Source organism: Hyalella azteca, unplaced genomic scaffold (genome assembly GCF_000764305.2).
Source record: "Hyalella azteca isolate HAZT.00-mixed unplaced genomic scaffold, Hazt_2.0.2 contig907, whole genome shotgun sequence".
NCBI classification, from domain to species: Eukaryota; Metazoa; Arthropoda; class Malacostraca; order Amphipoda; family Hyalellidae; genus Hyalella; species Hyalella azteca.
The window spans coordinates 26,297-42,221 of record NW_025931241.1 but is presented as its reverse complement, the minus strand read 5'-3'; the positions used below and the strand labels follow the sequence as shown (position 1 = coordinate 42,221).

The following is a 15,925-nucleotide window of genomic DNA, read 5'->3' as shown; positions in this document are numbered from 1 at the left end:
TATAAATCTCTACAAGAAGTGCTAAGAAACTAGTACAAGATCAGTCTATTTAAGATGACAATCGAAAGCTAAAGCAAACTGCCACGCAAAATATTAAATTACAGCAAACCTGGCGCATTTCGTCAAATATTTTTTTCATAATATCTCAAATAATATAAAAAAGGACAGATAAACACAAATATTTTTATACCAGAGTTTCCTCAGTTTTGCCGTTTTCTAAGTCGGAAAATCTTGTCGTTTAAATTCCGTTCTTTAAGAATATAGTATCGCAGTTTCGTCGTCATTTGGAACCCTGACAATACCTGCAGTGTTCAATTAACAGTGAACGTGACAGTGGTGGTAGCGCTAGTGGAAATAGCACTAGTGAAAATAGCACTAGTGAAAATAACACTAGTGGAAATAGCACTAGTGAAAATAGCACTAGTGAAAATAACACTAGTGGAAATACCACTAGTGAAAATAACACTAGTGAAAATAGCACTAGTGGAAATACCACTAATGGAAATAGCACTAGTGGAAATACCACTAATGAAAATAGCACTAGTGAAAATAACACTAGTGAAAATACCACAAGTGAAAATAACACAAATGAAAATAACACTAGTGAAAATAGCACTAGTGGAAATAGCACTAATGGAAATAGCACTAGTGGAAGTACTAGTAATGGTCCAGAAAGTGATAGCAGTAGGATCACTAGCAACCGTGATGGAAGTGTAACTGATAGTACTAGTGCAATTAGTAAAGCTATAGCAGCAACAAGATAGATAGTAGAAACATTAGTATAATACATCACGAGGAGCATAATTAATACGGCAGAACCTAAACGGCAGAAACTAATTAAACGATCTACTCAAACGTTTAGCAGCTGGATAGTAGGAATAATTACTTTAAGAACAATGCTTTACAAAAGAATATGGTAAGTCATTAACAAGTCCTGCAGTCAGTGCTCTGTAATGAGAATAAAAGTTTACGCTCGATCATGAGAAATAAGTTAAAAACTAACGAGAAGTCATTAATAAGTGACTAGTCTGACGACAAAGCAACTACGTCAAAATAACGATGTTGTGGCAAAAAAAATATTGAGGTAAACAATTAATAAACACATTATAAATAAACGAGAAACACACCATCGTTACTAGCGTCGACTCGGAAGATCAATCGCTAAGGATTTAAGTGTAAGAAATCATTTGGAATATTTTATTTACACACTTTTTGCACCACCATCATTTTTAAATAAGATATGAAGAGTTCTCTATCAACGGTCATAGAATTGAGCCACGCAAACCTCAAATTTCTTTTATATAAAACGGGTTAATAAATACCTTCATACACGATAACGTGGACAAATGATCCAGCAAGTGAATATCATTACTATGTATTTTTCAGAAATTCCAGAGAATTCCCTTTGCTAAGCGTAAGAAGCTGTGTGACAGAAAAAATCTGAAACAGACTGCACACTTAACTCATAAGTTAACTTAACTTCCTCATTGAGCGAATACGCCCAACTTTATGATGAAAAACTCGTTTGTAACATGCGCGACAAGTTGGCAACATGCCGGACGCGTCGGTAAACACGCGCAACACGTCGGTAACAAGCCCAAAACGTTGGAAACACGCGAAACCCGTTAGTAACACGTTAAAAGCACGCTTAGCACGTTGGCAACATAAGCAACGTGTTAGCAAAACACGCAACGCGTTGGCAACATTCGCAACACGTTGGTAAAACTCGCAACACGTGTTTCAACAGCAACATCAAACTTTGCCCTTTGAATATCACAAGCCAATACCAGGACTCGAGTGAGAAGGAGGAGAGGGGCTGAAGGGTTATAGTTTATGAATGGGGGAACAGTCCATCTCCTTTATATTTCAAACTCACACACACACAAACACACATACAGACACACATACAAACATACACACATTACAAACGTATAACTTTATTCTGTCATGAATTGCCTGGCCAAATACACACTAAAATGTTCAAGCCAATACTCTACTCATATCGAAGCTCATAACACATTTACTTTTCCCTGCTGAAAAAACGAATCAAAATGCGGTTTTGTCGGTTATGAGATTGCAATACTTTGACAATTTAACGGGTAACTGAACATATAAGATGTTGATTTATACTTTTTTTTACCAGATAAGAAAGAACAGCTGTCTGGATAAATTCTTCACAGACATACACAGCAGCTTCTTACAATTCTGCAACACAAGCAAGAAGATTCGTACAGAATGATCATAAAATGATACCTACTAACATCAATAATCACACAGCACACCTACCATATTCACCAACACCAGGCAAAAAACACTCACTGTAACAATAGAAGTTCACCAAGAAATTTATTTATCCCAGATGGTTCCCTTTCCAGTGAAATTAAGCGTAGAGGTCTTCATAGTTATTCATTTGGTGGTTCAATATGATGCTTGTGAAGAGCAGTGGTTAAAAACCTTTCCAATTTGTTCACAAATATTAAATGCCGATAAACGTATTTGCTCCTGTCACTGATGTTGTCACGATTTATTTATATTGAACAATTAAACTTCAAGCTATTACTCACCCCTCCACCCCTCCTAAATTAATATGATACATATTAAATTCTAAAGTACCTAACAAAAATTTCCTTTACCTTTTAAATTACCTTACAAATCACATTGCTTAAATGTCTCACACATCAAAACACTCACAAAAGCAAAGCAAATCACGACGTTCCCCACAACTATCCCTAAACAAGCAAAATTTAGAGCCGCCCCAGCTTCTGCTAATGAGAACCTTGGGCGACTCTGAATTTCGTTGACGTGTCAGCAGAGCAATTACATACCCACAGAGGACCAAGAGCCGTACTATCAAAAATAGTCTGTTCGTAACTCTGTCTGCCAATCACTGACGTATTTTAAATCAAAACGAACCAACTACAGAAGAGTTTTCAGCCGCTACGTGTACTTAGGCCGCTATGAGTACTCAGTCCACTAGAACTAAAGACGCTACGAGTATTTAGGCCGCTACGTATACATAAGCGGATTTATGATAGTACGGCCCCAGACCCCAGGGGGACTAATGCTCCTCATCCTCGGGGAAGCCAAGACTCCCCCGTTCCTCCTCACTCCCCCACCCTCAATCCAAGTCATGCGAGTCCTCCTTGGAGTCGAGCAAGAAGTTGAGTTCATGCTCGTCTTGGTGCACGACTTCATCACTTAGCGCGTCCGACGAGTCGTATTTCTTCTTACGGTTCAAGGACGAGCCGCTGACTGGCGCTGACGAGGAGGTCGTGCGAGAAGGAACGTCCTTCTTGAAGCGGCTCACTGTCTCTGTCAGCCCCGTGGTCGTCAGCCTGCAATATAGCAAATAAATTAACTTACGTCGTCTTGACGAACTATGCCTAGCATGAACTAGCTATCAATATTCTTTGCGTATTTTTGTCTTGAATGAGAAGTTAGTAAGACAAATAAACATAGAACGCAAGAATATATCAATTACATCAAAAAATGTCGCCATAGCGACCAGTTACTTAAGGCAATGATGATCTATACCTAACTTAAATACCGATCAATCCTTGATAAAAAAAATCCCTAATACGAAATCGGGCTAAGGATCTATAGCAACTAGCAAGGAAACGGGAAAAAATATAATTTTTTCCAGATTTCTTAGGAAATACAATGCATAAAACCAGAAGTATATAACTCTAGCAGCGTAAGACTATATGAAAAACACTCCAACTGCTAGGAGTTTAAAGCAATAATCTTCACATTCTCAATAACTTCACCAATCACCATCGTTTAAACTTTAAAGCAAGCATTCAAAAAAATAAATGACAAGAAAAATTTTTTTTTTGATTGATAAGAAAAGTCTCAAATAAGAAAGCTAAGCGAGTCAGACATACACTATGTCCTCATCATCCTCATCGTCGTCGAACTTCTCGTTGAGCAGGAAGTAAGGGTTGCTGTTGGCGGGTCTGAACTTGTAGCCCGTGAGCACGAAGAACACGTAAGTCGCCATCTCACGGAACATGTCGTCCAGCCACTCGTACTGGAACGGCACTGTGATCTGCAACACGTTGGAAACATGTTAGCAACACGGTGTTAACATGTTAGCACAACATTTGCAACACTTTGACAATGCGTATGTGGCCAAATCTGGCAACATACTCTCCAGCCATTCATATGATACCGTGATGATGAACACGTTAATAACACGCTCCCAACACGTTAGTTACACGGCACCATTATGGTAGGAACACGTTCCCAACACGTTGGTAACATGGTACCATTATGGTAGAAACAAGTTGGTAGCACGCTTCATATACGTTAGTAACACGGTACCATTACGGAGAATACACGTTCCCAACACGATAGTAACACGTTCCAAACACGTTAGTAACACAGTACCATTACGGTAGGAAGACGGTCCCAACACGTTCCTAACACATTAGTAACACATTCCCAACACGTTAGTAGCACGTTCACAGCACGTTAGTAAAACGTTACTGGCACATTGATAACGCCTGACAACATGTTATCGACACGTTAATAACACATAATCAGCACCTTAGTATTGCGTAACTAACACAAAGAACACGATGGCAAAACGAGCAAGAAAATGACAAAATGAGCAGAAGCTTTACAGCAACATCAGTACGTTAGCCACAGGAGAACTGAAACAGAAGAGCTGGGGCCAGGCAATTGAAATTGTCAAGTGTTTTCTTGAAGAAAGAGCAGGTGACGCCATCAAATGGAGGGGGTCGCTGTGATTTCTGATACAAGAGAAGCTTTAACTAAGGAATCTGCGCATGAAAACTTTGGAGGAGCGCTGTGTAACTTCGAAGACTTGCTAGAAGAATATGTCATAAAGCGAAAGTAGCGAGATCAGCAGCTAATTTTCGATCACGTTGCCTGTGTTTAAATAGATAAAATAATGTTATTGACACATAGTCTTAGTTAAAAAATGAATGGGTGAGCTTGGCTAAGATATTATCTTTGTGGATCTATATAATCTATCAATTATTCAAGGCGCTACGACACACCGACCCTGAGTAGGTAGACTATGATGCGGGTGAAGTAGATGTAGCAGACCACCATGATGTAGAAGTGACGGAAGAGCTTCAGCTTGTTGAGGTTCACAGCGGCTTTCCCGTCAGTTTGGGACGCTTCTTGCAAGTGTCGAATAGACCTGAAAGTATGACAACAGTAGTTAGAGTCTTAGTGTACACAAAACATTAATTATTATACACTAATATTAATATGACTGATGACACCATCAATTTATGAATCTGGAGCTGATGCAAAACTAAGATTAAACCGCAGGAATTTGTGATACAAATGAATATGTGATTTCAAGAGTTTAATAGCACTGAACTTTTGTTTACGCTAGCCATAAGGAGGCAGAGCGTGGAGACTACCAACACAAATCCTAAGAAAACTTCAATAAACGGCAATAACTGACAAGGAATGAAAGCTAATTCATCAAAAATGAATGAGATACAACAATAGATGTAGTAATAAAGTTTCAAGAATTAGCGTCAGTACCTAACGACAGGCCACAATATGAAACTACAACTTAACACGTTTACTACGATTGCTTCATCTTGTACAATTATTTCATTTTTTGTACTTTTTTTAAGCAGGGTTGCCAGACGGTCATTTTTTCCGGACAAATTCCGTGATTTAGTTTTTCTCAATTGCGTTGGCCGGCTAAAATTTATGATAGGGGTACTTCCTAATTAAATTTTAAATAGTGCAAAAAGACAATAAATAGAATTTTTCGTGGTACACATATGTACCAATACGTAGTCAACGTGTTAAACAATAGTTAAAATACATCATAAGATCGGTAAAAATATGCGGTAATACATGGATTATAAATAAATAAATTACAACATTAGATGCATATATGCAGCTTCAAGTAAATATTGTCATCACCAGACGACAGGCAGTAGAATAGCAGCGCAGCAGAGGAAGTCTACAAGGAAGAGCAGGCGCGCCCACACCGCGTGCTCGGGGTCCCACTCGTCCGTCTCCTCGATGATGATGCTGGCCACGTTAGCGATGATCTGCGGTAATAATGCTCCCATCAGTACGATCATCACATTGACAGTGTTGTACCATTAATTCACATAGTAGTACTATTAATTCTAGTTATACCAACAATTCACATATTAGGACTACTAATTCACACATTAGTACTTTTAATTTACGCAGTACGGTAGTACATTTACTTCACATACTAGTACTAGTATGTGTATTAGTAGTACACATAGTAGTACGACTAATTCGCATATTAGTACGACTAATTCACATAGTAGTACGACGAATTCACATAGTAGTACAATTAATTCACACAGTAGTACTATTAATCCACATTAACTCTCTCACGCAAGTATTAACATGGTAAGCCAAGCGGGTCGGAGGCCACGCACGCAAGGTGTGACACGCGCGAGCGGTAATGAACAACACGCACACACTCACGGAGATCCTAAATACGGACGCGATGCTCGAGCTAATACTCAATATTCACTAACAAGTCATAAACAAGTTTCCAGGCTGCACAAAGTTTGGGTGAACGGTCAGGCCGGTGACTTGAGCCTTTAGGCACAAAGCACAACATCAGCACAAACACCAGAAACTGCCATCCGAGCCACCAGCCTGGCTCAGCCAAGCCGCATTCTTGCTCTTTTAGTACTCTGTACGGTATCACAACTCGGAAATAAAAACTTTTGCAAAATGACAGATGCCCATTTTCATTAGGTGAAATTGACGCAAGTGGAATACGTATATCGGTAAAAGAAAAACGGTCATTTGCTCTTTGGTAATCGACGAAAAATGGAGCATGTTTCATACAATATTTCAGTCGATTATTCGAAATTTCCCTTTGGACAGACGCTACACTGGGAAAAACAGAATCTTGTAATATACCTTGGGGGGCTCGGCTGTCCTTAAGAGCGACTTACGGTAGATAGCTGCCATAAGTCATTATGGCACTGTGACCGTGCTGATCATTAACAATTATCATAGTGACTAATGATCTAAATAAATGATAAATAATCTACGAATAGAATGATAATATAACACACAACTCTTTACCTGCAAAGTATGAATAATTCTGGTGCGGGTTTTTGCTCGAGTTAACTCAAGACTGTATTATTAAAATATCGAGGAAAAAATTATATCAGATATGATGAATACCAAGATCTAGGTCCTCACCTGCAGAGGGATGACGATCATGAAGATCTTTTTCTCTTTGCTGGAGAGGATGTGCTTGATGAAAGCCCAGCCTGAGCCGATGAGCGCGAGAACAGTGAAGAGCAGAGCGCCCTTCAGCCTGAAACACATTGAAGAATATTAATTTTAAATTATATTAATGGTAAAAAAAGCATCTGAAAACATTAAAAATTATTTTTAACAAGATGCTAATTGTTAAGTGATTGCTCAACATCGATTCAAAAATGCATGACACAATAAATGTATGACAATAAATCAGTAAATAAATAAAATGCATGATGTAAGACATGACTCACAGATGCATGATGTAACAACACATGACTCACAGATGCATGATGTAACAACACATGACTCACAGATGCATGATGTAGTACATGACTGCCCAGGCTTCCATATGTTTGCCCTGTATCTGTATGAAGTGGTAGTTGATGGCATGGAAGAGCAGCGACAGCGACTTGATCACCACCAGCACCCCCATAAGGTAGTGGATCTTGAACACTGGTTCTCTGCAATATATCCAGACCGGCAATGATGGACTCGAGTATTACTTATTCAACAGTCTCTTTACAAATTCAGCCTATTAATGGTGCACATCTATTTTTATTGTATATGCATATATTAGATCAATCTATGACCAAAAACAATATCTATTTAGCAATGTATTGTTAATACGATGTACCGCTAATACAGAAATAATTTCGATTAAATAATTGAAGAAATACTAATAGAGTTAATACTATAACCATATAGTTAAGCAAAATATGAAACTTTATAAATCCGAAGAAAAAAAAGTAAAAAATTAGAGCATGACAAACTATGATCATAAATAATTTGTCGTGATAGTATTTAACTTTAGCATACAGAAGTACAGATATATAGGAAACCCCAAAAAGGACAACCACAGACAAAAATCAAAAGATCAAGTATGTCAAACAAATAAGAAAGGATCAACAGAAAGTCCTACGATACAAGGCCTTGACCACCTGGAGATGCATTGGGAGCAATTCATAAATTTTTCAAGAGCAATGGAGAAGAGACAGTAAATAAGTCATTGGATATTTGGATGTTAACTGGATGATTGTTGATATCATTTGTGATATGATATCATGCTGATTGTGCCACGTAATACTTGATAACAAGGCCAAATTCATTCGAGACCAGTGCTCTGAATCAAATATCCAACAATGTAAAGGAAAAAAGGCTTGTTTAAAAAATAATTGCTTTAATAAATAAGCTTCATGAGATTAGTCAAGTGCTTCAATCTTAATAGAATTTAAGAGAACGCTTTAATAGAAAGGCTTTGGAAAGTTCAACTATGAGAGAAAGAAATGGAACCAACTTGCTCTTGCGCAGCAAGAAGAACCAGAATGCAGCGGAGAGCAGGAACAGCAGCGACATCATGAAGTACAGCGCAGGCAGCGGCATCTCTCCAGCAGAGAGGTAGTTGTCATCAGGGTTCAGCTCTACCACCTGGGTGTGAAGTATTATGTTAGTTTAACTTAGTCAATATGAAAATATGAGAAGATCAAATCAAGGTTGAAGATTGGGGCTCTCACAAACAAAAGAGTGAGTCGAGAAAAGATAACGACCAGGGATAATCATAAAAGAACCTCTGTATATACCAATAGAATAGTTCTCTATCTCTCTTGCCTTGTTGCCTACCTCACAATGACACCTGTGGCCAACCTCAAATAATGCATGTTAAGGTAGGCTGATAGTAAAATATTGGCCATATCGGTTTTTGTTGCATTTTCCACAAACGTTGCCAGCATTAAAATATACGGATAAATTAAAACTGCCACACCCTTAATAACATCAGAAAATGTAAAGTGTGATTAGGAATTACTACCATTAATGAACGATATAACATCACATCACCATCAAAGTCATGTCGATGGAGGCGGGTGGCTGCGTGGGGTCGTAGTTGTGGCAGTTGTGGAAGTCCAAGTTGTACAACCCTTCTTCCTTCTCGCTCGCCACAAACACCACAAACTGATGGAAAATTACACAAAACAATCAGCTTTACAACACAAGAACAAAACCAATACAAATTAACATGTGAGCAGCAGAAAATTACAAACTATGCACAAGTCGTACAAATTCTCAACAGAGACAGCAAAAAGTTTACTTTTGGTAAACACAGCAAATAATAAGACATGAATATGTCATTCTTAACAGAAATATATATAACAGCGGTATACCAGGTAGTTGAAAACTAAAAAAATTACATATGAAATAACAAGGCAAAAAAATCATACCGAGAAATTGTAGAAGCCATTTGTGACGGAAATTGGGAGTGTGACATCCTTGCACTTTCTGTCCGGAACGTTGATGCGACTCATTGGTACCTCTCCCTCAGCCCCGGACATCGGCATGGGCTCTGTATTTACACAAGAAACTTCAGAACAATATTATTCCTTGAGTTTTTTGACGTCAGAAATTCATGGAACTAAGAACAAACTGAGCAATACATTTACAACTAATACAGGTATACAAGAACTAAGGAACTACGAACATATTGAGCAATACATTTACAACTAAAATACAAGTATTGAAGTCTTATCGAGTATGATTACTAGAACTATTTAGCAATAAAATGTGAAGAGATATTGGCTTAGTGCTGAATTAATGATCAATTTAGGTAGAATATCTAAAGCATAACGCACTGTCGGCTGGAAATTTAGATGCGTCAGCTATTATTCCAGTGTCGGGATTTTCTGGAACAACAGGGTCTGCTGCAGCTGCAGAGTTAGGGTCTGCAGCAACTGCAGAGTTGAGGTCTGCAGCAGCTGCAGAGGTAGGGTCTGCAGCAACTGCAGAGGTAGGGTCTGCAGGGTCAGGGTTAGGAATGACCGCTCGTCGCGCTCGGGTCAAAGGCTGCACAGGAACTGGTTCATTCGATGATGATCCCGCCCTCTGTAGAAACAAATGATCTCAATATTAAAATACATAATAATTGTCTAGCATTATAAATCTAATGACTGGTATAAATGGACTAATCTATCTTATGAACCATTGTATTACAGAGGTATATAGATATATCTACATAATAAAATCATTTCCCTTTTTTTTTTTTTGATATTGGATTAGTGCTGAGTTACTGATCAGCTAAGGTAGAATATCTGAAGTATAACGCACTGTCGGCTAGAAATTTAGATGCGTCAGCTATTATCCCAGCGTTGGGATTTTCTGGAACAATAGGGTCTGCTGCAGCTGCAGAGTTGGGGTCTGCAGCAGCTGCAGAGGTAGGGTCTGCAGCAGCTGCAGAGGTAGGGTCTGCAGGGTCAGGGTTAGGAATGACCGCTCGTCGCGCTCGGGTCAAAGGCTGCACAGGAACTGGTTCATTTGATGATGATCCCGCCCTCTGCACAAACAAATGATCTCAATATTAAGATACATTTCGAATAATTGTCTAGCATAATAAATCTAAACACTGGTATAAAAGGACTAATTAAACTTAATTAATAATCTAATCTAATTAAACACCGTATTGCAGGGGTATTCTATATAGATATGGTACGTATATATACATAATAAAATTAAATCATTTTTTTTTTGTTGGAATGCTGATTGCTTGTTTCATAATTTGAAAAAATTTACCATGCAGAGGTGCAACACCAAAATTTTTATCCGAAATGCAAAATCCTTCAGTTACGGTATATATAATTTATGAGGCTCAGTAACCACATTAACCATCATGGTGCTGTATTTATTCATTAAACACAGTTTGCTCCACAAATAATTTCAGTAGAATCGTTCTATGCATAAATATATCACTGATCCTCCAGACGGTTGACTGACCAACATTCATGCTTAATATGTAGTAAAAATGCATAAAAAATAATTTCAAACGCAATTTCCAAGACTTTTCACATTGTTACCTAATTTAATATGTATTAATAATATTTAATATGAAGGAAGCAGCGTTAGCATCTCAAAGAGACGAAGTGACAAGGAGGGACAGGTGAAAAGCAACAGAAACTAAGACACTCGAACAAGAGGTCGCTTACACGGGACGGCGGCCGCCCGCACGAGAGAGATAGAGAAGGGAAATGTAAGGAATCCTACCTACATAATAACTTAATAGAAGGAATGCTACCTACATAATAACTTAATGTAATCAATCCTACCAACGTAAAACTTAACCGCACAACTGAGACCTACAGTCAGACACCGCGAGCTCAGCGGTGGGGCGCTCAGGAACAATCCCCCTAGGAGCGCGAAATCCCATAATACTTCTGACGAGCACAGACACCCGTCAGAAGGCCCCCCTGAGGAGGAGTAGCTCAGCAAGACTAACATTATTCTTATTGGAGAAGAGGACATTGTCAGCCAATATACCCAGGTTATGGACCCCTGTTATACGAGTAGCTCAGCATTACTAACATTATTCTTATTGGAGAAGAGGACATTGTCAGCCAATACCTGTTATACGAGTAGCTCAGCAAGACTAACATTATTCTTATTGGAGAAGAGGACATTGTCAGCCAGCCTGTGCAGAGACTGGGACTCCTGAGTGTGTTTCATGACCTCGCGCATGTCGTCGTAGATGTGCAGGTCTCGCATGTCTTCACTGCAACGCACCACAACCCTGGGCACAAAACAGGGATAAGTTACACAGGGGTTATCTTCAATGAAGTTATCATAAGTTATCTTCAATGAAGTTATCATAAGTTATCTTCAATGCAGTTATCATAAGTTATCTTCAATGCAGTTATCATAAGTTATCTTCAATGCAGTTATCATAACATATCTTCAATGCAGTTATCATAACATATCTTCAATGCAGTTAGTTATTGTCAGTCATATTCACTGCAGTTATCTAAGTTGATAATCAATGCAACGTGTACGGAATCACTACTCTGGGGATGAGTCAGGGATAAGCTATAAGATCCATGCTCAACATTAATAATTCCTCACATGAAACTCATCAAGAATGGTGGAATACAGTGGGGTATATCTCTCTGATAACTTTATTGTGGAATATTAGTAAGTTAATATATGAACCAGATATAGTTAGAATTACACATGACAGTTAGGCATGATAATGAACCATGTCTTTTTTCAACTGAAATTTTTGCACTGAGCAGGTTGCCCAACCAGATTGTTTGGAATGCATGAACCATAATATTTGGTTCATATGTTCTTAAGTTCAACCTTAAATCTTAATATTGACAAAACATATTTTGGTAGTTAAAGCAACAGTAGAAAATACAGCTAATTTTCAGAAAGTTTGTGTGAAGAATGAATAAAAATTGCTCCACTCGAGGGAAGACTCGCATATTTTTGATGAGTAAAATATTGAAAATTAGTGATTCAATTCAAGAAGCATTTATATTATATACATTTCATATTTCAATTTCTATCACAAGTAGCTACAATGGTGACAACATTATTCAAAAGTTGAGGTAAAGACTGAGCAGAATGTGCATTACAAAGACATAACAAACCAAAAGTAAGTATATATTTTTTATGCAGAATGAGTAAACAAGGGGACCTATGGGGCCCTTTATTTTATAAAATCATGAGATAAAAAAATGCCTTTGAGTCACAAATTCCAGGACAATTAAAAATCATAAAAGATGATTTGAAAAGATGATTTCATTGGAAATAGAAAACCAATTAAGATGTCAAATTTGGATTACTTCAGGTCAGTGATGTTGAAGATGAACAGAACTTTCTGCACGAGGACATCATGCATCTTGAGGTGGGAGAGCTCGCATGTCTCGGGTCTGTGGTCCGTGTAAGGGTTGGCCATCTTTTCAAGAGTGAAGCCAAAAAGCTGTAAATTTAAAACAAATATTAAAATACATTTTATCTAATTGTCTAGCAAGTGCAAGTGATGCATCACATATACTGGCTAACAAACAGTTGTCCTTGCTGGCACTCAACTTGAAAAGAAAATTAATAAAATTTCTCAATTTCTCAGTTTTGTTGGATGTTGGAGTGCAAGATTGATAATCTAATTTTGAATTTTCATCAATTTAATTCTTTGCTGACATTGGACTTGCATCCTATATACCATATATAGGTACGGTATATATATAAATATCAGGAAGCATAGGTACCGGTATACCAATAGGTTATATAATTTGACTCACCTCATTTGGAGAGAGTTTTGGCTGCACTCTAAACTTGCTGACATCCACCGACAGGAAGCCATTACGGTAGAAACCAAAAGTGCTTATAGGAAAATATTGTCTGCTGTCTCCCTGAAAAAAAATAAAGATAAATTTATAGGGAATTAGAAACTACTTTCAGATGGCAAGATCAATTGCAAGAATTTGCCATGATTATTGGCTACTAGCCAACAAGCAGCAGTCACTAAGCTAATTCAACCCATTGTGGGTGCAAACATGGCTATTGCAGATGGCAGGTGACAATCTCAGGAATCTAGCTAAAAGATTTAGAAAAAAGCTCTCTTGATTTTTTAGATTGCATGGATTCCATTAGATAGGGTGGTGGGTGAGGTGGTTGCTGTTAAACCTTTGTCTGGTTCTCCCAGTCCCAGAACTGAATACTTTTTCCACTTATGAAGGATAATAGAAAAATTTTACCAATGTTTCGATATCAGAAGTTAGTAAGAGACAAATAGGTACATAATCTTTTCAATGTAAAAAATAATTAGAAATGTGATTTCTTTACCAATTTGTCACTACTGATACCTTTACTCACAAAAATTAAATATTCAAAAGATTAAGGCAAATAAATAAAATATTTTGATAAATACATACGTATGTCATATGATATGGATCAAAGTCTCATTAACTGTCAGTCTTTCTAACAAAGTATGAATGTCTTAAGTTAAAGCCTATAAAATACAAGAGAACATTTAGTCCCAATATTAATACCTAACTTACGGTTCCTTACCTTGAGTTCTAAATTATGCTTCTTGGCACTAGTTAGGCAGCAGTAGGAGAAAAGGAGGAAGACAACAGTCCACCTAATCTCTGCCATTTTGCTATAAGCAAGCACACAAAATTTAATATCCTTAAACAAACCAGTTCTTTGATAACTTATATTTCTCTGTAATATGAAGATAACAATTACAAATTCCAAGCAATATTAGATACATGTTTGAAAATGGATTATCATGGATACTATGACAGCAAAGTTTGAAAATAGATACTCAAGTAAGAACAGCTGCATAGGTATTAGACTGACTATTTCTATTGCATGTAGAGGGTTGGCATTGGCTTTTCTGCTGATTTAAGAGTCAAATTTTTGGGCTACGGCAGCGCTCCCATTTATTTGACACTAGGCTAACACTTAAATTCGTTGGAGTCAGAAGTCTCTGTCATATAGTTTCATTCTTCCCTCTGCGCACAGTAGTGACTCGTTTCATAGGTTAGGTATTAAAAGTAGTGTGCGATGTGTATGAAACAGAAGTCTCAAAGCAAAGCAGCATTAGAATGGGCAGAAATAACTCAGTCTCAGTGTCAGTGTGTCTCACTCACACCAGTCTCACACAAATATCTTGATTTTGATCTTCTACTAGTTGACGGCGTGTTCCACCAGAGGCGATTCTCGCCATAATCTGCTTATTCATTAAGTCTCAGGGCTGGAATCGACTAAAAAATAATTAGAAATGTGATTTCTTTACCAATTTGTCACTACTGATACCTTTACTCACAAAAATTAAATATTCAAAAGATTAAGGCAAATAAATAAAATATTTTGATAAATACATACGTATGTCATATGATATGGATCAAAGTCTCATTAACTGTCAGTCTTTCTAACAAAGTATGAATGTCTTAAGTTAAAGCCTATAAAATACAAGAGAACATTTAGTCCCAATATTAATACCTAACTTACGGTTCCTTACCTTGAGTTCTAAATTATGCTTCTTGGCACTAGTTAGGCAGCAGTAGGAGAAAAGGAGGAAGACAACAGTCCACCTAATCTCTGCCATTTTGCTATAAGCAAGCACACAAAATTTAATATCCTTAAACAAACCAGTTCTTTGATAACTTATATTTCTCTGTAATATGAAGATAACAATTACAAATTCCAAGCAATATTAGATACATGTTTGAAAATGGATTATCATGGATACTATGACAGCAAAGTTTGAAAATAGATACAGCCTACAGGATATGACAGCACTACCACTACAGCACTACCTATTTATTTGACAGTTGACACTAACACTTAAATTCGTTGGAGTCAGAAGTGTCTGTCATATAGTTTCATTCTTCCCTCTGCGCACAGTAGTGACTCGTTTCATAGGTTATTAAAAGTAGTGTGTGATTTTTTTTTTTTTATAATTGAATTTGAAGGCTTTGAGTGCTTATGCACTGCCCAGCCTGATCTCTGTCATTAGTTGCAGATAAAAGGAAGAGACTTGGGCCAAGCCCCAAGCTAGAGAGCTCTGGGATAGTAGTGTGTGATGTGTTATGAAACAGAAGTCTTAGACTTAGAGCAGCATTAGCATGGGCAGAAATTACTCAGTGTCAGTGTGTCTCACACACAGTCTCACACCAGTCTCACACAAATAGAGTAGGTAATCGAGTCTACTCCGTATTCATTCAATACTGATCTACGGACGTGTTAAACACCGGGCAATAAAAACACTCCATTCAATCAAGCTACCCAGCAACGCAAAACTCTCCTTGACTGAAATCAGGCGGGGAGCCTGGGAGGTGCTTATGACACCACAATATTCAACCTAATTATAAAAAAACACAGCATAACACACTCTGAG

General features: G+C 37.7%; 1 protein-coding gene across 2 annotated transcripts; it reads right to left on the bottom strand.

Annotated features, from left to right (window-relative positions):
- Positions 1-2,634: 2,634 nt before the first annotated feature.
- Positions 2,635-15,202, bottom strand: LOC108680031 (protein GPR107). Of its 2 annotated transcripts, none has more exons than XM_018168795.2 (14): positions 15,047-15,202; positions 13,320-13,430; positions 12,864-13,000; positions 11,674-11,809; positions 9,885-10,134; positions 9,477-9,598; positions 9,097-9,210; positions 8,558-8,688; positions 7,575-7,724; positions 7,201-7,318; positions 5,920-6,050; positions 5,029-5,170; positions 3,885-4,048; positions 2,635-3,335 (listed from the first exon to the last, which is right to left on the bottom strand). In XM_018168795.2, exons 1-14 carry the CDS (start codon positions 15,131-15,133, stop codon positions 3,119-3,121), a joined length of 2,010 nt encoding a protein of 669 aa, XP_018024284.1. In that variant the 5' UTR covers positions 15,134-15,202; the 3' UTR covers positions 2,635-3,118. The 2 variants fall into 2 exon arrangements, with proteins under 2 accessions (XP_018024284.1, XP_018024282.1); XM_018168793.2 differs by lacking the exon at positions 15,047-15,202 and adding an exon at positions 14,089-14,244.
- Positions 15,203-15,925: the final 723 nt, after the last annotated feature.